The 24,092-nt window shown below is 37.0% G+C and overlaps 2 protein-coding genes and 1 long non-coding RNA gene across 3 annotated transcripts in view; 2 read left to right on the top strand and 1 right to left on the bottom strand.

Moving 5' to 3' along the window:
- Positions 1-24,092, top strand: part of LOC140136145 (uncharacterized) — a 269,844-nt gene that overhangs the window by 211,822 nt on the left and 33,930 nt on the right. The window lies entirely within an intron of this gene.
- Positions 1-24,092, top strand: part of LOC140136132 (nose resistant to fluoxetine protein 6-like) — an 86,130-nt gene that overhangs the window by 35,875 nt on the left and 26,163 nt on the right. The gene's annotated exons all lie outside the window — the stretch shown is intronic.
- LOC140136135 (uncharacterized) lies at positions 555-10,302 on the bottom strand. Its single transcript, XM_072157841.1, has 2 exons — positions 10,091-10,302; positions 555-3,011 (listed from the first exon to the last, which is right to left on the bottom strand). The coding sequence occupies exon 2, from the start codon at positions 3,005-3,007 to the stop codon at positions 1,364-1,366; it is 1,644 nt and encodes a 547-aa protein (XP_072013942.1). The 5' UTR covers positions 3,008-3,011; positions 10,091-10,302; the 3' UTR covers positions 555-1,363.

Here is a 24,092-nt window from a genome sequence, read left to right as displayed (position 1 = left end):
ATATATTTAATAAGATACTAATTTTTTGTTATATAAACCAACTGGTACACGAAATATACTAGCTTATCACCTATACAGAAAGGTGATTATCAGCCTTCACTCAGCAAATTCACATGCCCGGCATATATGCAGCCATTCTCCGTCTGGATAACATTACTGTCGCCCTCAATACGTCTGGGCGCAAATTTAAATAACAATACGCTATTTACATATCAATGTGGCCTCATGCTAATTTCTAGCGCCGCTTCCAGGCCTATTCCGTGCTGTCCGTTAAGCTATGGGCGCACGCCACCAAGTAGTCCTCCCGCTGAACAACAATTACAGATTTATACAATAATGGTTACCAGAAGATATGGTGCTCGGATTAGTCGGATATGGTGTAACAATTAACTTTTTAATGAACAAATTGGTATAGTTTGGGAGTATGAAAATGTGGTATAGTTTGGGAGTGGATTAATTATTTTCTCAATCTGAGGACCACAAAATGAAACTAGCTTGAAATGGCCCACCAGAAAAAATTAATATAGACTTTATGGTTCGAAATATACTGGTAGGGGAGGGCAATTCTGCCTCCTGCTTCATTATTACTAGACCTAATTAGTTATTATTCAAAAAGCTTAAGCTAATTAGCTGATTAAATACTTGTCAGTAAATGCTTTCAGTCATAAAAATCATTCCAAACCAGAAAGAATACAATATCTCTTCGTTTGTCACTTTTAGACTAATTATTTTCAGTTCTGAAAAAGTGAAAATTGACTTTTATTAGCCTATGGGAAAAGGCATGGACAAGCCTGTAAACATGCTCGTTAGTCTACCGGTAATTAATGAGATGAAATTACACAAAGTACATAATTATTTTGTTGCTACAATTACTGACATCAAATTGGTACTAAATAATCTTTAGTTTTCAACTAAATAAAAGGGAAAAAAGGGGGAAATATGTCATCAAATTGTTATGAACATTTTCCATAGACTTTCTGTCCACACATCCATATGTCCACACATCCAGCAACCCATGAAGGGAACACTCAAGGTTTCGACAGAAACCGATAAAAGAGGCCCACTTTCCAGCTAGAAGCTCCACAGCTCTTACATTGCTATGTACTGAACTGTGTAGTGTAATCAAAGACTGTGCGGAGACATTCACTGCTTGCTTGTGAGCTCTGGGACGAAATTGTGCGCTCAGGTGTATCAAGTTGGAAACTGTGCGCATGATGGTTTATAAGAGAATCATTTTTGTATAGAAACCTTTCCATGTGATGAGAAATTCTTGCAATATTTACATGGGAGAGGTTTCTCTTTTATATGAATCCTTTCATGTTGAGCCTTGTTACATGTGTGAGAAAAACTCTTGTCACAATGTTTACATTGATAAGGTTTCTTTCTCTTTGGTGTGAATCCTTTCATGTCGAGTCTTGTCACTTGCATCTGAGAAACTGTTGTTGCAATATTTACATTGGTAAGGTTTGTCTTTGGTATGAATCCTTTCATGTCGAGTCTTGTTATGTGCATGTGAGAAACTCTTGTTGCAATATTGACATGGGAAAGGTTTCTCTTTTGTATGAATCCTTTCATGTCCAGTCTTTTCATTTGCCTGTGAGAAACTCTTGCTGCAATATTTACATTGGTAAGGTTTGTCTTTGGTATGAATCCCTTCATGTCGAGTCTTGTTATGTGCCCGTGAGAAAATCTTGTTGCAATATTTACATGGGAAAGGTTTCTCTTTTGTATGAATCCTTTCATGTCCAGTCTTTTCATTTGCCTGTGAGAAACTCTTGCTGCAATATTTACATTGGTAAGGTTTCTCTTTGGTATGAATCCTTTCATGTCGAGTCTTCTCACTTGCCCATGAAAAATTCTTGTTGCAATATTTACATTGGTATGGTTGCTCTTTGGTGTGAATCCTTTCATGTCGAGTCTTGTCATTTGCATGTGAGAAACTTTTCGTGCAATATTTGCATTTGTATGGTTTCTCTTTGGTGTGAATCTTCTCATGTTCAGTCTTGTGACTTACCCGTGAGAAACTCTTGTTGCAATATTTACATTGGTAAGGTTGCTCTTTTGTATGAATCCTTTCATGTCGAGTCTTGTGATGTGCCTGTGAGAAATTCTTGGTGCAATATTTACATTGGTATGGTTTCTCTTTTGTATGGATCCTTTCATGTTGAGTCTTGTGATGTGCCCGTGAGAAACTCTTGGTGCAATATTTACATTGGTAAGGTTTCTCTTTTGTATGAATCCTTTCATGTTTAGTCTTCTCATATAACCGTGGGAAACTCTTGGTGCAATATTTACATTGGTAAGGTTTATCTTTTGTATGAATCCTTTCATGTCGAGTCTTGGCACTTGCATCTGAGAAACTCCTGTTGCAATATTTACATTGGTACGGTTTCTCTTTGGTGTGAATCCTTTCATGTCGAGTCTTATTATTTGCCTGTGAGAAACGTTTGGTGCAATATTTACATTGGTATGGTTTCTCTTTGGTGTGAATCCTTTCATGGCTGGTCTTGGCACTTGCATTTGTGAAACTTGTATTGAAATATTGAAATATTTTCTTGTTCTCCTGTTTAATATGAATCCTTTCATGGCTAATCTTGTGACGTACATATGAGAAATTCCTCATGCAGTATTTACATTGGTATGGCTTCTTTTTCTTCTCATGATCACTAGTACTGCTTATTTGCTTCAATTTGGTCTTTTCATCTGCCTGTGGTAAACTGCTGTCACTGTCCTTTTTGATATTGTTAATTTCATTTGCTGATGTGACTCCGCTTTTTATTTCACATGAAGTATATTCAATCTCTTTGTGAGTTACACATTTCATTCTTGTCACAGTAGGTGAATGATAGCGGCTATACACCTGTAATGTAATTCTATGTCTCAGTACATGATTTATGTAATATGTAAAATCACTGTAAAACCGTCTACAGTACTTACATTGGTATGACTTCAAACATGTTGCATACCTTGACCTCTGTAAATGTTGAAATTGATGTCTAGACTTCATGGTTCTGAAATAAGAAAATTCGAGAGATAATGATTACAGATTAACAGATTGTTAAGCAAAATTCTGCCATAAAAAAACCCACAAAACAACAACAACATCCAGCACGACATATAATACATGACAACCGAAAGGTACCGTTTATATATGAATATAATTTTTGAGTCCAGATTGATACCCAACACATTCAAATTAGTTACATTTTGGCAAAAATAAAACATTTACAGTTGGTCAATTTTTCTTCCCAGTCAAGAATTGGCAATGAAATCAAAGTTCCATTAATAGTAGTCTATACTGATCTACAGTTCAGCTAGGTACCTGTACATCATGGAGAGCAGTGTTTGCTTATGAGCTTATGGGCCTGTGTTATGAATGCATTGATAATAGATTGAAGATTTGTATATAGAATTTCAATTTTTAAAAACCTTTAAATCTAACACTAGTGCTATACTGTCCAGGATCACTGCTCTTCTGCATAGCAGTCAATATTGCCCGGGGGGGGCACTCCAATGGTGAAAGGGGGGAGGGTATCAGACGCGTCCGTAAATTCACGTAAAAAGGGTATTTTTTCAGACTAGGGCACGTTCATGTAAAATTGGTGTAAAAGGGTATGTTTTGGAGCTCTTACGTACTTGGGGTAGTTTTGCCAACTGGACTAAATTCTTTCGATGCTGAGGCACTCATATCCCATACCGTACCAAACTGGCAAAAATATACATCGTTTTTCTCCCGACTTTCGTTGATGCATGCACATTAAAATATTATTTACAACAAGATGGTTTCAGAAATAATTTTCTTCCGACTTGCGGATTTTACATGCACATTAATATTTTTAATAAGGGACCGATCGTTATTTACGGCAGGGGGGGGGGGAATGGGTGTTTTGGCAAAAATATCGACATTATCCTGGTTCAACTAAAAATTTCAGGTTCCCCCCTCAAGACCACAAAAAATTTTGTGTTCCCCCTAAATTTACCCATTCCCCCCTGCCATAAATAACGATCGCTCCCTAACCATATGTCTTCTGAAGGTATCCGTTAACTATTTAGCTCTATTGGTTTCCGACTGCGTTATTCTCTCGACTTTCGCATGATGCATGCACATTAAAAAAATTATATTCCTACAAGATGGTTTCCGAAATAATTTTCTTCCGACTTGCGGATTTTTCATGCACATTAATATTTTTCTTAACCATCTACTGCTATGTCTTCTGAAGGTATTTAGTTAACTATTTAGCACTATTGGTGCAAAAGAATAAGCCTACAAAATGGTTTCGGACTTTGTTTTTCTCCCGACTTTCGCATGATGCATGCACATTAAAATAAACATATAGGCCTACAAGATGTTTCCGAAATGATTTTCTTCCAACTTGTGTATTTTTCATGCACATTAATATTTTTGATTAACTATCTAACTGCTACACATGCTTTGTCTTCTGAAGGTATTTAGTTAACTATTTAGATTTATTGGTGCAAAAGAATAGATGGTTTCCGACTGCGTTATTCTCCCGACTTTCGCATGAGTGCATGTACATTAAAAAAATTATATTCCTAGCTATTCCTACAAGATGGTTTCCGAAATTATTTTCTTCCGACTTGCGGATTTTTCATGCATCACATTAATATTTTTCTTAACCATCTATTGCTATGTCTTCTGAAGGTATTTAGTTAACTTTTTAGCTCTATCGATGCAAAAGAATAAGCCTACAAGATGGTTTCCGACTGCGTTATTCTCCCGACTTTCGCATGAGTGTAAGTACATTAAAAAAAATTATATTCCTACAAGATGGTTTCCGAAATAATTTTCTTCCGACTTGGGGATTTTTCATGCACATTAATATTTTTCTTAACCATGTTAACCATCTACTGCTATGTCTTCTGGTATTTAGTTAACTATTTAGCTATATCGGTGCAAAAGAATAAGCCTACAAGATGGTTTCCGAAATGGCTTGCGTATTTTTCATGCACATTAATATTTTTGATTAACTATCTAACTGCTACACATGCTTTGTCTTCTGAAGGTATTCAGTTAACTATTTAGGTCTATTTGTGCAAAAGAATAAGCCTACAAGATGGTTTTCGACTTTGTTTTCTCGTGACTTTCTCATGGTGCACACAGTGGTCATTAATATTTTTTCTTTAACCATGCATAGACTACTACTGCTATAGTATTCTAATTGACATTGACACTTAACTGTTTTAATGTTTTAATGATGTATTGATTAATGATTTCTGAAATTAGTGGGTTGCTAGTCCTATTCATTTAAATTAATAATTGATAAATACCAAAAAACGATGGTTGACCACTTTCCTGATGTCCTATTAACTCCAAATTCAAAACCTGGTTGTTTGTTTTTTCGCAATTTAGCCAGTTGCCAAATTGAATGAATTAATAAAATTAGGACTTATTTTTTAGCGATTTTGCCAACTCAAATTTAGGGAATTTTAAGAGAACACGGTTGTGCACCCTTTTAAACTATTGTTTTAACGGAGGCTACTACTAGTACTAGGAGCTACTATAGGTATAAGCTCTGTGAATAAGTGACTTGCAATGGCAATTGGTGTGATTAAAAAGCAAGCTCTAATCTATTAGTAATCATGCTAATTGGTGAGTAGGCCTATACGGCGGAGCTCTGTCCAATTTTTTCAGGAAAGCTTTATTTTAAAGAGCTCTATCTCTTGATACAGTTCATATGTACGTAGGAGGCTCAGTTTTCAAGTTATGAGCCTTTGAAGTTGACACTTTTACATTCAAGCTTTTCATAACATGCATTTATTTAATAAAAGAAGCAAAAATAAGCTCAGTGTGTTGGCACTTTAAATACCCTAAAAATCCATACACTCCACCAGGGGTCCCTAAGGTGGGTTTCTAGGCTCATTTGCTCCAAAAATCCTCCCTGATTTCAAAATTCAGATATTAGTACAAAAAAGTACAACAAAAGGTACAAATTAAAAAAATACATAGGCCTATGTGACTTCGTCGCTTTGGTATGGATCCTTTCATGTTGAGTCTTGTGACCCGTCTGTGAGAAATTCTTGTTGCAATATTTACATTGGTAAGGTTTCTCTTTTGTATGGATCCTTTCATGTTGAGTCTTGTGATGTGCCCGTGAGAAACTCTTGGTGCAATATTTACATTGGTAAGGTTTCTCTTTTGTATGAATCATTTCATGTTTAGTCTTGTCATTTGCCCGTGAGAAACTCTTGTTGCAATATTTACATTGGTATGGCTTCTCTTTTGTATGAATCCTTTCATGTATAGTCTTCTCATATAACCGTGGGAAACTCTTGGTGCAATATTTACATTGGTATGGTTTCTCTTTTGTATGAATCCTTTCATGTTCAGTCTTGATATGTGCCCGTGAGAAACTCTTGTTGCAATATTTACATTGGTAAGGTTTATCTTTTGTATGAATCCTTTCATGTCGAGTCTTGTCATTTGCCTGTGAGAAACTCTTGTTGCAATATTTACATTGGTACGGTTTCTCTTTGGTGTGAATCCTTTCATGTCGAGTCTTATTATTTGCCTGTGAGAAACGTTTGGTGCAATATTTACATTGGTATGGTTTCTCTTTGGTGTGAATCCTTTCATGGTTGGTCTTACCACTTGCATTTGCGAAACTTACATTGCAATATTTACATATTTTCTTGTTCACCTCATGTTTAGTATGAATCCTTTCATGGCTAATCTTATAACATGCATATGAGAAATTCCTCATGCAGTATTTACATTTGTATAACTTCTTTTTCTTCTCATGATCACTGCATATTGTTTCCATTATTGACCAAAGCAGCAGCTACTTATTTATTCTATGGTTAAAAGCACCTGTTTCTGAGTGATGTTTAGGGGTAATTGTTTAGGGTTAGAGAAAAGACAACTTCTTGTTTAGGGTAGCAAATCACGCTACTTATACTCGTTTAGCATGTTTAGGGGTGCAAATTTCAGTCTCAGCCATACTTGTTTAGGGTGCTTTTTGTGAGTCCACGGACGCGCCTGATACCCCCTTCACCATTACAGTGGCCCCCCGGGCAATATTGCCCCTTGTCACATGTGCCACACATTGAACCTGGGGACTTATATGGGAATTGGGAAGGGCAACTGGAAGTACGTCACCATTTAAGAATATGTATCCTAGATCTAGATAATAGGTGCCATTAGCGAATTTAGCGGCAATTTTGGTTCCTACAAAGTTTTAGTTTATAAGTTGAGCATACAATATATTCTGTAGTAAATTGATGGAATATGACACTAATGACAGTGATTGTTGAGGTAGATGCTTGATAGAATTAGACCTTCACCAGCACTTACTCACTGTGTTCTTCTTGACCAAGACATGGGGCACGAGTTTAAACGTCAATAAGTGCACCCATCTCGCTATTACCAACAAGCGCCAACTTCTTGAGCATGCCTACAGCATTGATGAGGATGTTATACCCAAGGAAAATTCCACCATGTACTTGGGTGTCACCATCACATCAAACCTGTGACCATGCACATAAAAGCCATCAGAGCTAATGCCTCTACGACGCTGGGATTGATCGCAGAAACCTTGGACTGTGTGATGTCTCTGTCAAAGAGCAAGCGTACCAGAGCCTTGTTAGACCGCAACTCGAATACGCATCCACAGCGTAGAACCCTTACTCCAAGAGTGACAAGAACAAGGTGGAAAGTGTGCAACAGCAGCGACCATGTTATATAAGATCTAAAATGGTTCTGTCAACATCACCATCTCCCAGCACTTTAAACCAAACCAAAGGCCAGCTAAAGGTCTGCATCATCCCCAGTTTCACCATGCCAGGTTATCACAAATCTCAACACATACAGTACTCCTTTTACCCCGGGTGATTCTAATCTGGAACATCCTACCATTGGAAGCAGTTGCAGCAATAAGACACCAGGGCTTCAGTTGCACAGCTTTACCGACCATTCGAAGACTGTAGCCTCCTGGTTCCATCACCTGGTGGTAACTCCCGCATCAAGTTTTTAGCAGTACCCTATCATCCCTATGCCTATGATCCTCATCAGCTTTTGCTGTTCACCGTTTTGTATATAAATTGCACTTGGACCAAGACTGCACCATTTAACATCCGAACAGCCAGATTTCCTTTTAAGGATGATACAGAATTAAGAATCAAGACCGCCCGCTTGTAATAAGACACCAGAACTTCAGTTCCACAAAGTGGCGAACTAGTGGGGGGGTGGAGGGCAAGCTGCCAACCTGACCACAAAAAAAACTGGGAAGAAGAGCAAAAAATTGGGAAGTCGGAAAAGGGCGGAGAGAAAAAGAGGGAAGAGAAAGGGGAAAGAAGAGAAAAAAGAGGGAAGAAGAAACAGGGGAAAGACGAAAAAAAAAAAAGAGGGAAGAAAAAAAGGAAGGGAGAAAAGAAAAGAGGAAGGAGAAGAGAAAAGGGAAAGAAAAAGGGAAGAAGATCTATATTTTTCAATATTGCCCCCCCAAAAGGTCAGGTCTGGTTACGACCTTGCACAGCTTTACCAGGAATTTGAAGACTATAGGCTCCCAATTCCGTCAACTGGTGGTTACTCCTGCATCAAGTTCTTAGCAGCACCCTATGCCTATGATCTTCTTCAGCTTTTGCTGTTCACCGTTTTTGTATAAATTGCACTTGGACAGCCAGATTTGCTTTTAAGGATGATACAGAATCAAGTATCAAGACCGGCCCGCTAGTATATTATTCTCCTTCACCATCAGTGTCAATCTACTAACTTCATATAGTGAGATAGCGAGAGAAAACCAACTGGCAATCAGGCATGCCACGATGGCGGAGGAGACTAAAGCTATAGCATTGTCTCCCTTAATGAACTCTTGCCTTCCTGGTTGCTCGAGAAGTCTAGCCAAGAATTTGTTCACCGATAGCTTCACATTCTAGGCTAGGGACCATTGCATTCAAAATCTAGTCGGATTCGCTGAAGCATGACACCGTGTAAACCAATGGAAGTGTTTAGCAACATTTTTGATGCAATCGCCTGTCGTGATCGGCTGTGTTTACTTCTATACTTCCATTGCTTTACACGGTGTCTTGCTTCAGTGAATCCGACTAGATTCTGAATGTAATGGTCTCTAGCCTAGAATGTGAAGCTATCGGTGAGCAAATTTTTGGCTAGACTTCTTGAGCAAGCAGGGTTCGGTTTTTGCCAACAAAACCTGTTTTTTGTCCCTTCTGATTGCGTATTTAGTAAATTTTACAAAATCTGGCCTTATTTACAGTCAGGAAATTATTTTTGCAACTTGATCATTTGTTTTGAGATGAAATATCTGAACATTAAGGGATCTAAAATGAGCGTTTATTGGGTTTCGACAGTATTTTTTGTGGGACATAAGAGCACCTCAGACCTATCGAATTGCATTCTGAATACGAAGCATGTCTTTCTGATATCAAATAATTTTCTTTTTTTGAAAATCACAATATAATACAAATGTTATGACAAATTATAAAATTTTGATATTTTTCAAATTTTTGATATATAACAGTTCTCGAAGTAAATTATATAAATCTAATGAAATATTCTTAAAGTGTATGTAGCTGGGAGGAAAAGCCGACGGTCAATTGAAAATTTTGACCTTTCATATTGAAGATATGGATTTTTTCCCAAAAAGACCTATTTTTTTTTTGGTGTTTTGGGAAAAAAATCCATATCTTCAATACTAAAGGTCAAAAAATTCAATTGATCGCCGGCTTTTCATCCCACCTACATACACTTTAAGTATAAATCATCAGATTTATAAAGTTTACTTCAAGTACTGTTAAATATCAAAAATATCAATTTTAATGATTTGCCATAAAATGTGTATTAAATTGCGAATTTCAAAAATCAAAATTATTTGATATCAGAATGACATTCTTCGTATTCAGAATGCAATTCGATATGTCTGATGTGCTCTAATGTCCCAAAATAAATACGGTCCAAACGTTCATACCCCACCCCTTAAACTACTTTTTGCCAGCAAAACTGGCAATTTTAATACTCTGCAATTTTCAATGCTCGATTCAATCTCCAAGTTGCACTGAGCACTGATACTAGTCGATAGTGTTACGTGTAATATCCAAGTTTAATACGTAAGCTTACCTATACTGCCGAGTGCTGTAGTGTAGTTGTAATCAGTCACGTTTCGATCAGTCAAGCTGATCTCCCTGCTTATCTACTTCTAGTGCAATTCGATTGAATTAGATGTGAAAGTATTACACAAGTAAGGAGTGTGCACATGAATGCTTGTCATAGATGTAATCATAGAGCATTAATCATGTTTTAATGTAAATATTTACAGCAATTCAGCGCGTCCAAAAACATTTTCTAGATTGGGTTACGAGCTGTCCGTTAAGCTATGGGCGCACACCACCAAGTAGTCCTCCCGCTGAACAACAATTATTACAGATTTATACAATAATGGTTACCAGAAGATATGGTGCTGGGATATGGTGTAACAATTAACTTTTTAATGAACATTCAGAACATTTGGTATAGTTTGGGAGAGTGAGTATGAAAATGTGGTATAGGTTGGGAGTGGAATATTTTCTCAATCTGAAGACTTCAAAATCAAACGAGCTTGAAATGGCCCACCAGAAAAAACTAATATAGACTTTATGGTGCGATGCCCCGTGCCATGCTTAAAGCCTCTAAGTAGGCTTATGTAGGCTTATACCAATTTGCTTCATTATTACTAGACCTAATTACTTATTGTTCAAAAGGCTTAAGCCAATTAGCTGATTAAATACTTTTCAGTAAATGCTTTCAGTCATAAATAATCATTCCAAACCAGAAAGAATACAATATCCTTTCGTTTGTCACAATAGACTTTTGACTTTTATTAGCCTATGGGAAAAGGCATTACAGACATCATATTGGTACTAAATAATCTTTAGTTTTAAACTCGGCATAATAAAGGCCAAAAATCCATGTCTTATAGCTTCTTTTAAAGCCTTAATGTACGATCTTTTTAAATTTTTAGATTTTTTTTTTTTTTTTCTAAAATGATAATATGCAATCATTATGAAAGTTCCCAATACATTTGGACGCGAAAAACATTGGGAATTTGCAAAGAAACAACATCATAAACTTCACCTCTATCACTCGAAACATCTCGCACTGTTTGGATTAGGACAGCGAGTGCGGCCTCAGAGTTAGTCTCCTACGCGGCCAGTTTGGTTACGCTCCTCCACATGTGGAGGGAGCGTAACCAAGCTAGTTTTGTAGGAGACTACGGTTTACGATCGTGGCCGACATAAAGTCATAATCTAAAATTATGACTTTATGTCGGACCAACAGAAAATCGTCCCGTTTTACTACAAATAGGACGAATTTGACAGTTTGCTCATAGATTTAAGTTAGAACATGTGTAAATATTACAAATATGCCAAAAAATCGGTTTTGAAAAAAATAAAGGTAAATTCTGAAAAAAGATCGTACATTATGACTTTAATCCATGTCTTCAATTCTCAAATGAAAAAAAATGCCCTTTTTGCTGCATATTGGAATATGGAAATTTACAGTGGGTCTCTCCTATACACACACACAAAAATCATATTTCTTCATATTCAAGAATATTTATGATCCCCTTTCAACCTGCAAATTAAAAAAGTATTTAAAAACATGTGTGATGTTTTCTCCAGTAGTTTTTCACTACGCTCGTTTGCAGTGTTGGAGGACTCGGGACTCGGACTCGGACTCGAGTCCGGACTCGAGTCCTTTTTTCAAGGACTCGGACTCGGACTTGGACTCGGGAGCTAAGGACTCGGACTCGGACCCCAAGGACTCGGGGACTCGGCTCCGAGTCCTCCTCGAGTCCGGCAAATTGGGTCTTTTTAGGTGTTTTATTTCCGTTCATTGTAAACTTCCTCTTATGCTTGATCAATGATCACATCACATGCAAATAAATTCAGTTTGTAAATAAAAGTAGGCCTACAACCAAAAAGCAAGATTGCTTTTAGGATATATCTTTAATTGGTTAAATGGATTTTAATCATAATCGTTTGTTTTGATATGACTGCTTTGTTAGACGCAAGTCTAAAATGTACATGAATAATAATACCCTGGGGCATTCAAGTTAAATTTTGGTAGGGGTGTGCGGTGCCAAACTTTGGGAACTAAGATCTGATTTGGGGGCAAAATAAGGGCTTGATGTACTGAAATTTCAACATTTTTGTGGAGGTCTGTGAACTGAAATTTGCAGCTAACAAATTTAAAATGTTTCCAAATTTGAGCTAAAGAGCTATAATTTTTAGAGTGTTAGGCTCAATGAACTGGAGCATGATGCAAATGTGGGTCTTAAGGAACTGCCGGAGAGCTGCACATACCCGTACCACCATTACATGTGAGTAACCCCCCCCCCCCCCGGAATAATACTGCATAGGCCTACAGCCAGATCCAACACCCCTTCGTTTGGCACCTGAAGTTTGGTAGTAACGTCATATTTTGATTGTCATATTGCATCTTTTGCCTCTTTAAAACATAAGCCTAATAAGTTACTGTGAGTCTGTGATTATACTCTGTTTCAAGACCCGGGGGGGGGGGGGAGCACTCCCATATATTGATATACGGTACGTCATGTGCCCATGAAATCACCCCGTTATTTTTGGCAAATCCTACACTCAATGACCCCGTTTTTTTCAGTAGCCTACACTGAGTGCCCCTTTTTTTGAACAATAGTCCTCAAAATTGAAAAGAATAAATGAGTTTTGTCTATTTTGTACTGTAAAATTGGGTGAAAAGCTTTTTTTGATTTTTAATGATGTGAAATTTTGGACGCTCCCATGCAAAATCACCCCATTTTGACATTGCCAACACCGAATGACCCCCTTTTTTCTGAAAATTTCTACACTGATAGACCCCTAGTTTTGTACGCTGGTGGGCATAGGTACGTCACTTTCATAATACAAGTGCCCCCCCCGGTTTCAAGGTATGCTACCTAAGGGGCTGAGCAAAAATTATGAGCATTGAGAATTGTTTGCAATTTCACCCCTCTCCGGGCTCCGCATAATTATTGTACAGCCCCAAAACAATACTAGGCATGCTAGGTGGGACTATCAAATTATGTATTTACAAGAAAATAATATAGAACTAAAATTCTGGTTAAGTATAAGGCTACGTTGATAAAGTATTGGTGAAAAACCCGGGGCTTGAATTTGATACATAAGGACTCGGACTCGGACTCGGACTCGAACATTGAGGACTCGGACTCGGACTCGGACTCGGACATCATAAATTGGCAGGGACTCGGACTCGGACTTGGACTCGGACACCAAGGACTCGGACTCGGATGACGAGGACTCGACTACAACACTGCTCGTTTGTTGTGTGATGTGTAAATGTTTACTCCAGTAAAGAGAAAGGGGAAAGAAGAAAAGAAAGAGAGGGAAGAATTTTAGTGCAGCTTCAAACAAATCTATAGGGCCTACTACTTTTATTATGAAATTTGTACTCTTGACACTGATTTTTTAGCTTCTAATATGCCAAAAATCAGAAGCTTCTAGGGCGGCCTGGACCCCACCCGTTTAACGCTTGAAGTTTTTGTAGTTTAACTCAATAATGGTAGGTCGTATATAGCACAAACTATACATTTTTAATCCTTATCATCGGATTGGTATATCTTTCAACAAGATCAAAGCATTTTCACTTTTTTACCCGTGTGACCTTTCGTGACCTTTAGCGAAAAACATACCCTACAATTGGACTCCACTACCCCTAGCAGTTATTTAGAGGGTCTATACTCCGGGTCTATACTAACACCCCATGGTATCAAAAATTTGTAGACATTGGTGAACTCCACCATTTTTCAAAACCCCTTGCTTCTAGACTAATTAGGCCAAAGTTAGTTTAATTGTCAAAGTACAGCAGCGCAAACTTTTCCCAGGGTAACACCGTGCCTGTCCATAGTGGTGTAGCCTGGGGGGTCGGGTGGTGGGAGGGTCGATCACTATAAAATTTCAGTTAATATGAGATTAGAACGGTTTATTATTATTATATTCCAGTACACTTTCAAACATTTCAAATTATTCATCTGGTCCCATGGATCACAAAAACGTAAAGTATATGCGCGTACCACCCCCTCCGACCATTAGGGCACAAAAGACCAAAAGGTTAGGGGTTTAAGAAAAAAGAATAGTTTGCAGTATGTTATATCTGGTTAGTATATAGATTACTCAGTAAAGAGTTAATATAATCAAATAGATTTTGTCTTTATTTATTGCCTCTCTTCTGAACGTTACATCACATATAGTGCAAACTATTCTTTGAAAGTGTGTATAGGAATGGTAGATGGGACCCAATATTTGTTTTTTGCGAAAGGTAAATATTTTATACGGTTCTTTTAATGCCAGATAATTCAAGTCCTTTGACACCTTATTTAATAAGATAATTAGCTTGGACCCTTGCTGCTTACACACTCGGGGGTGGGGGGCATGGGTTTCTGACAAAATTTGTAAAACTTAAAGGGGCATTTTCGTGATCCACAGCCTCATCCCCCCACTTTTCCCAAAAAAAGTTGAGATTTTTACACCACTGGATACCTCTGGCTACATAATGTTTATGTACCAAATATTTCTTGCAGATTTATTCGTTTAGCAAAAATATCGCCAAATTTGAATTTCGTTCTGGTGCACCAGAACGAAATTACAACACATTGTCTATGGAGCAGTGTAATACACATAATCATGCATAACTCGCAAACGCAAAATCGGAATCAACTGAAATTTTGGAAATATTAAAGCTTTTTTCGTGGATATCTACTGAAAAATGTTATAAAAATAGGATGCTAGGATCACGAAATCCTCCTTTAAATTGAAAAAACACAAACTATACAAACTATGGTAGAAGACTGTTGGTACTAGCTCGAGATACTCTAGCTAAAATACAGGTTTATATTTACTATCTTACATTATCTTGCTGTATTTCAGCTAGAGCTCCAAACGACAAGCTTCCGGGTTTTTTGGAGAACAATACTGTTACGTAAGATGAAGAAGAAACCCGCCTCGGAGCCCGCCCTACTCATTATTTCATTGTACTTATTGCAATTTGCCTCACACATTACGTATCAACACAAAGCTTTTGTAAGGATTAATGAGTGGATAAGAAATTGACAGTGGAGGATACGAAGGACACGCCGATTGTTAGTTGTCAATCATGAATTGCTGCAACGTATTAATATTTTACTGCATGGCATTCCCCAAACACCAAGACAAATTATGCCGTATTTTTCCAAAGATCATCTCATATGAAGTTCGCTGAATGCGATCTGTACTTTTGTAACATTCCGATCGCTTTTGATCACCTATTATCGGCGAATTTGCTTGAAAACACGTGAGTTCATGTTGTGTAAACATAATTAGCATAGACACAAATGAAATTACGATGCAATACAATGCAATTTGAATGCGCAGCAGATCTATAGAAATAACTTTGCCCGGGTTTGTGCAGAATTAGACCCTGTCTGGTTGGTACCGGGGCGGGTACTTTAATATGTTCATTTGAATATAGGTAAACAATTACTAGCCCTTTATAATGCAGAACAATTAAAGCATTTTATTTCCTGACTACTTTGGCCGTATATGATGATCCTAATACTATATACCTCATAAATATTTATTAGGTAATCCAGACATCTTATTGGTTAATAACAACAGTGTCCGAGTACGGTATTTTGACTACTTCCCGTGCCTGTGCAATTACGCGTACGCAGGCATAAGGGACGCACCATTAGATTCTCAGGGGGGGGCATGGGAGTTTAGGTCAGGCAGAATTTTTTTTTTCGCCGCTGAAGGCGGCGGAATTTTTTTTTTTTCGCCTTCAAGAGCACCAAATTTATTTTTTTGCGCCTTCGGCGGCGGTTATTTTTTTCAATTTTAATGTATATTTTTATACAAAGTTGGGTGGGGGAAATTTTTTTTTTTTACTCATCAGTGAAGCAAAATTTTTTTTTTTTCGTCTCACTAGTGGGCAAAGTTTTTTTTTTTTTCTCACTAGTGGGCAAAGTTTTTTTTCTTCAAAAAACTCCCATGCCCCCTGGAAATCTAATGGTGCGCCCCTAACTTCCGTCCCCTACTATCACACATCACTACATCAGTGTCTCGATCCGTGCGTCACGGTTCCTTCAGACCATAGACTGTTACAGTCTATGTTCAGACAAAGCAATTAATGCTAAACAATGGCGATTCATCGATGTGTTTATCTGCAGCGTCTGCTGCAGTTATTTTGCCTAAATTATTGATGGATATATAAATAACATGTGAATTTGACGGTTTATGAAACAAACTGTTATTTATGGAATGTTAAAGAAAATTACAATAATATAAATCTAAATTGATTGAACAGAACGTTATAACTCCTCCAATAAAATCAGGTAAGCAAGATATTAAGCATATTTACCATGCCGGCCGGCACGCTGACCGAAGTGGTACTGGTGTGTTTTGACTTTTGTGTACGTTTTTACAGAGGTATTGAAAATATTTATGAGGTATAGTAAAACAAATACAACATGTTTGTTCCATTTTGGGGAAGTATTCAAAACTAGTCCCTCAGTGTTAGATGATATGACTACTTCCCTCAGCTGATGCGTCAGGAAGTAGTCAAATCATCCATCACCGAGGGACCAGTAGTTTTGACTACTTCCTCTCAAAAACATGTTGTATTTGTATACTACTGTACAAATGAATAGAGAACATCGTGTTTCACTACTGATTCGAATTTAAACACAAGAATGGGAAAAAATGATAATGTTAACGTTTACTATTCATGTATGCAATTTGGTCCTTTTTATTCAATTAATTAACAAGTTATCTAGCAAACACAAAAACGTTATCAACATGTTTTGTTTTGTTTATAAACATGTTTTGGTTTTGGTCAAAAACGTTTAACGTTTAAATAATTTGCAGGTTATAAAAGGTCATGAAAATGTTTTCCAAATGTTTTATATGAAAAAATTTCAAATTTCAATGTCATTGGTATGGTTTCTCTTTTGTATGAATCCTTTCATGTCGAGTCTTGTCACTTCGATCTGAGAAACTCTTGTTGCAATATTTACATTGGTAAAGTTTCTCTTTGGTATGGATCATTTCATGTTGAGTCTTATAACCAACCCTTGAGAAACTCTTGTTGCAATATTTACATTGGTATGGTTTTTCTTTGGTATGACTCCTTTCATGTCGAGTCTTGACACTTGCCCATGAAAAACGTTTGTTGCAATATTTACATTTGTAAGGTTTCTCTTTGGTATGGATCCTTTCATGTCGAGTCTTGCCATTTCCCTGTGAAAAACTCTTGTTGCAATATTTACATTCATAATGTTTCTCTTTGGTATGGATCCTTTAGTTTCATGTTCAGTCTTGTGACCCACCCGTGAGAAATTCTTGTTGCAATATTTACATTGGTAAGGTTTTTCTTTGGTATGAATCCTTTCATGTCGAGTCTTGGCACTTGCATCTGAGAAACTCTTGTTGCAATATTTACATCGGTAAGGTTTCTCTTTGGTATGGATCCTTTCATGTTGAGTCTTGCTACCTACGTGTGAGAAACTCTTGTTGCAATAGTTACATTGGTATGGTTTTTCTTTGGTGTGAATCCTTTCATGTCGAGTCTTGTCACTTCTCTGTAAGAAACTCTTGCTGCAATATTTACATTGGTATGGTTTCTCTTTGTATGACTCCTTTCATGTCGAGTCTTGGCATCTGAACGTGAAAAACTCTTGTTGCAATATTTACATTGGTATGGTTTCTCTTTGGTATGAAGCCTTTCATGTTTAGTCTTATTAAACGACCGTGAGAAATTCTTGTTGCAATATTTACATTGGTAAGGTTTTTCTTTGGTATGACCTCTTTCATGCCAAGTCTTGTCACTTGCCCATGAAAAATTCTTGTTGCAATATTTACATTTGTACGGCTTCTTTTTCTTCTCATGATCACTGCATATTTGCTTCAATTTGATCTTTTCATCTGCCTGTGGTAAACTGTTGTCACTGTCCATTTTGATATTGTTAATTTCCTTTGCTGATGTGATTTCACATGAAGTATATTCAATCTCTTTGTAAGTTACACATTTCATTCTTGTCACAGCAGGTGAATGATAGCGGCTATATACCTGTAATGTCATTCTATGTCTCAGTACATGATTTATGTAATATGTAAAATCACTGTAAAACCGTCTACAGTACTTACATTGGTATGGCTTCAAACAAATTGCATACCTTGACCTCTGTAAATGTTGAAATTGATGTCTACACTTCATGGTTCTGAAATAAGAAAATTCGAGAGATAATGATTATTGATAAAAGCAAAATTCTGCCATAAAAAAAACATCCAGCCCCGCATCCAGCACGACATAAAATACATGACAACCGAAAGGTACCGTTTATATATTCATGAATATAATTTTTATTTGAGTCCAGGTTGACACCCAACACACAAATTAGTTACATTTTGGCAAAAATAAAACATTCACAGTTGGTCAATTTTTCTTCCCAGTCAAGAATTAGCAATGAAATCAAAGTTCCATTAATAGTAGTCTATACTGATCTACAGTCCCCGGGCTACAGTCCAGCTAGGTACCTGCACATCACGGAGAGCAGTGTTTGCTTATGAGCTTATGAGCCTGTGTTATGAATGCATTGATAATAGATTGAAGATTTGTATATAGAATTTTAATTTTAAAAAACCTTCAAATCAAACACCAGTGCTATACTCTCCGGGATCACTGCATATATAGTGCATAGCATTCAATATTGCCCCTGGGAACTTTGAATTATGGGAAGGGCAACTGGAATTATGTCACCATTTAAAAAATATGTACCGTAATCGTTATCCTAAGTCTAGATAATAGGTGCCATTAGCGGCCATTTTGGTTCCTACAAGATTTTAGGTTATAAGTTAAGTATACAATATATTCTGTAGTAAATTGATGGAATATGACAGTGATTGTTGTGGTATTATAATTATCCTTGATAGAATTAGACCATCACCAGGACTGACTCACTGTGTTCTTCTTGACCAAGACATGGGGCATGTCGAGTTTCAACATCCATATTAAAGTGCATCCATCTCGCTATTACCAACAAGCGCCAACCTCTTGACCATGCCTACACCATTGATGGGGATGTTATGGGGATGTTATCCCCAAGGAAAATTCTTGGGTACTTGGGTGTCACCATCACATCAAACCTGTCTTGGACCAAACAGATAGAAGCCATCAGATCTAATGCCTGCCTATACGACGCTGGAATTGATATGCATACATGTAAACCTTGGACCGTGTGATGTCTCTGTCAAAGAGCAAGCGTACCAGAGCCTCGTTAGACCACAACTCGAATACGCATCCACAGCGCACAGTGTCGACGTCCTATCGATAAATATAAATTTAATACTCCGTTGGTGAGCGACAGGCGAGTGGTATTTCACGAACGCAATAAAAGGAATTCTATCTGATTGGCTAGCAATCGATCGCTTAGGTCGCTTTAAGTAGTCAACTACAAACTCAAAACTGAGCAACGTATTCAATTCGATTGAAATCGATATTCTATTATTGCGGTAGATAAAGAGAGTGATAGTGTGTCAATAATGTACATTGTATTGCAGCTGGATTTTATATGCATTCCTTTATATTATTATTTTCTCAAAGAGTTGAATATGATCACAATTTTTACCCAGGATTTCAAATTTTTTACCCGCAAATTGCAGTTAAACATATCCAGATGAATAATTTGAAATGTTTGAAAGCGTACTGGAATATAATAATAATAATAAACCATTCTTATCCCATACCGGTACTACTAGTAACTGAAATTTTATAGCGGTTGTCACCATTTACTCAAAATGTCTGTGTATATTTCTCGTCTGTTGAATTTTTGGAAATGGAACAGTTGCACTTACAGTATTACAGCACACACCGTCATCATCACTATATCTTCGTGTCAAAAATTGCCGTGATAGTATGATGAATCCTCACGTTTTTCAATAGCTACGCATGGTGATTTTATTCGAGATAGGCCGAGCGACTTAGGCTAAGCATACAATTTGAGATTTTGGGAGCCTGCCACATAGTGAGAAACTCTTGTTGCAATATTTACATTGGTATGGTTTCTCTTTGGTATGAATCCTTTCATGTCGAGTCTTGTCATTTGCCCGTGAGAAACTCTTGTTACAATATTTGCATTTGTATGGCTTCTCTTTCATATGAATTATCCTTTCATGTTCAGTCTTGCTACCTGCCTGTGAGAAACTCTTGTTGCAATATTTGCATTGGTATGGTTTTTACATTGTTATATGCATATGAGAAATTCTTGTTGCAATATTTACATGGGAAAGGTGTCTCTTTTGTATGAATCCTTTCATGTCGAGTCTTGTCATTTGCCCGTGAGAAACTCTTGTTACAATATTTGCATTTGTATGGCTTCTCTTTCATATGAATTATCCTTTCATGTTCAGTCTTGCTACCTGCCTGTGAGAAACTCTTGTTGCAATATTTGCATTGGTATGGTTTCTCTTTGGTATGAATCCTTTCATGTTGAGTCTTGTGTTGTGCCCTTGAGAAACTCTTGTTGCAATATTTACATTGGTATGGTTTTTCTTTGGTATGAATCATTTCATGTACAGTCTTCTCATATAACCGTGAGAAACTCTTGGTGCAATATTTACATTGGTATGGTTTCTCTTTTGTATGAATCCTTTCATGTATATTCTTGTTATTTGCCCTTGAGAAACTCTTGTTGCAATATTTACATTGGTAAGGTTTATCTTTTGTATGTATCCTTTCATGTCGAGTCTTGTCATTTGTCTGTGAGAAACTCTTGTTGCAATATTTACATTGGTATGGTTTCTCTTTGGTGTGAATCCTTTCATGTCGAGTCTTATTATTTGCCTGTGAGAAACGTTTGGTGCAATATTTACATTGGTATGGTTTCTCTTTGGTGTGAATCCTTTCATGGTTGGTCTTGGCACTTGCATTTGCGAAACTTACATTGCAATATTTACATATTTTCTTGTTCACCTCATGTTTAGTATGAATCCTTTCATGACTACGCTTGTGACATGCATATGAAAAATTCCTCATGCAGTATTTACATCTGTATGACTTCTTTTTTTCTTCTCATCTTTTTCATCTTCCTGTGGTAAACTGGTGTCACTGTCCTCTTTGATATTGTTAATTTCCTTTGCTGATGTGATTTCACATGAAGTATATTCAATCTCTTTGTAAGTTACACATTTCATTCTTGTCACAGCAGGTGAATGATAGCGGCTATACACCTGTAATGTAATTCTATGTCTCAGTACATGATTTACGTAATATGTAAAATCACTGTAAAACCGTCTGCAGTACTTACATTGGTATGGCTTCAAACATGTTGCATACCTTGACCTCTGTAAATGTTGAAATTGGTGTCTAGACTTCGTGGTTCTGAAATAAGAAAATTCCAGAGATAATGATTACAGATTTCCTTCATGAAAGCACAATTCTGCCATAAAAAAAATCCAGCACGCCATATAATACACAACAAGGGTACTGTTTATATATGAATAGAATTTTTATTTGAGTCCAGATTGACACCCACCACATTCAAATTAGTTTTTCTTCCCCGTCAAGAATTGGCAATGAAAATTGAAATCAAAGTTCCATTAATAGTGGTCTATACTGATCTACAGTCCAGCTAGGTACCTGCACATCACGGAGAGCAGTGTTTGCTTATGAGCTTATGGGCCTGTGTTATGAATGCATTGATAATAGATTGAAGATTTTTTGTATATAGAATTTTAATTTAAAAAAAACCTTCAATAGCAGTCACTATTGCACGTTGTCACGTGTGCCACACACCGGGGCCACACAATGAACCTGGGGAATCTACGGGAAGGGCAACTGGAATTATGTCACCATTTAAGAATATGTACGGTATCTTAAGTTTTAGCGGCCATTTTGGTTCCTACAAGTTTTCAGTGTATAAGTTAAGTATACAATATATGAAGAGCTTTGTTGCAAAACCCCTTACATCCACTTTTGACTTTTTGAGAAAAACAACTTTTTTAAATTGTGCCAGTATTACTTGTTCGATTTGATTCAATTTGGGTTTGGATAAAGTGTTGATGAATAGAAATTAAAAGAAAAGGTTTGGTACAATTTTTAAGCCTTCCTATTTATTTTATTATTTATTTTATCTCGCACCTTTTGTGGATGTAAGGGGTTTTGCAACAAAACAAATTTACCCCTTTTCTAGAAACCACCTTTGCAATCAAATTTGAGCCCATTTGTTTGCACTACTTTATGTAACTTGACTAATGCTTTCAAAATCAAAAAGAAAAATTGAAATATCTCATGAATTTTTAATTAAATTCGGGAAAATGGCATTTTGTGTGTATTTCTGAAGCTACATCTTTTGTTAATTAAAATGATTTTTTCAAACATAGTGACCCAAAAACAGTTCCTTGGTTTTAATAGGTAAAGAACATTCCAGGCTACTATTATACATCAAAAAAATTAAAACAAAACAATACTATATTCATTTTAGGTTCAGATTTCCGGAAATTCCCTAAGATTTCCCAAACGGGAAATATACAATATCTCCGGAAGGGAAGGTAGTATGAAGGTCAAACAACCACCAATATGTGTATTTTTACCCACACTATAATATCATGCCAATAACTCAATTTCAGGCAAAAGTGGATGTAAGGGGTTTTGAAACAAAGCTCTTCATATTATGTAGTAAATTGATGGAATATGACATGACAGTGATTGTTGAGCTATTCTATACTTTATAGAATTAGACCTTCACCAAGACTTACTGTGTTCTCCTGGGCCAAGACATGGGGCATGAGTTTCAACGTCAATATAAAGTCCATCAATCTCGCTATTACAAGCGCCAACTTCTTGACCATGCCTACATCATTGATGAGGATGTTATCCCCAAAGAAAATTCCACCACATACTTGGTGTCACCATTACATGAAACCTGTCTTGGACCATGCAGCACATAGAAGCCATCAGAGCCAGTGCTGTACGGTGCGACCATTTTAGGCGCATTGGCGACTAGATTTTTGCTGATGGCTACTAAATATTCAATCCCTGGCGCCAATGGCGACCAACTGCTGAAGCTTTTAATCGCCAAAAACAAAACATGTACCGGTATATAATGTATCATTCAAGAGTACGAATGTATGGCTACGTGTCTTGAGCTCGCCCCATTTTGCATTGCAGCCTTTTTGAGCATATTTACATCTTACGAGCTTCAAATCAACATAACATTTTACATATGTACCTCACCCTATCAAAAGTATACTTTTCCTGAAAGGAAATTGCATGAGGAATCCAAATATGGCATTGAAAAAACTATAGGAAATAGGGTAAAGTTGTCCAGACTGAAAATATCACCTAAAAATTTACTTTTTCATTTTTTATCTTTCAAAGCACATTTTTTTAACCTCTACCCCTACCTTTGATTTCTCATCATATTTGAACTCCCCATGAAATTTCCCTTCAGAAAATGTATACTTTTATAGGGGTAGGGTATACTATACAGATTTACTTGTCTGCTTTGGTAAATGACCTCAGATGACCTTTGACATGTGACCTTTGACCCCATGTGTGACCTAAAACATAGCTTAGCTAATACCTCTTCACTCATGGACTCTTGGGTCCAAGTTGCATGGACAGGGACCTTATACTTATGAAGTGGGAGCAATTTTAAAAATCAAGTGCAATGCCGTGTCTTCCATAGGGTTTGTACAGGCCCGCTTCCGCACCTCCGCTTCCGCCTCCTCCTCCACCCTCAATACTCACAATATAAAATGACACTTCTCCAGTATCCTGCAACTTTATGTCATGAATTTTGCACAACACAGAGAAGGGAGTTTAAGCTTTAAAATGATACCACAACCAAAGGTGTGGCTTGCATGGTTGTAAAGTTATAGTAAATTTATTACAGAGAGATACAGAAAAACGCAACGCCTCCACCCTATTTGGGAGGCGACTTCAAGACACATGGCCGTATGCTATGAATATGCATTTAAATTTTAATATCATGGTGTCTCAATAGGGACTTCCTGGAAAACATAGGCCTATACTGTTCATGCTGCGTAGTGCGTATGAAGTATGTAGCGTTCAA

Source organism: Amphiura filiformis, chromosome 16 (genome assembly GCF_039555335.1).
Source record: "Amphiura filiformis chromosome 16, Afil_fr2py, whole genome shotgun sequence".
NCBI classification, from domain to species: Eukaryota; Metazoa; Echinodermata; class Ophiuroidea; order Amphilepidida; family Amphiuridae; genus Amphiura; species Amphiura filiformis.
The sequence above is the reverse complement of the archived record's forward strand: the minus strand, read 5'-3'. Positions and strand labels throughout refer to the sequence as shown.

Excerpts from the sequence above, each read along its gene's own strand:
- LOC140136135 (XM_072157841.1), bottom strand. The coding sequence starts at position 3,007 with ATGAAGTCTAGACATCAATTTCAACATTTACAGAGGTCAAGGTATGCA.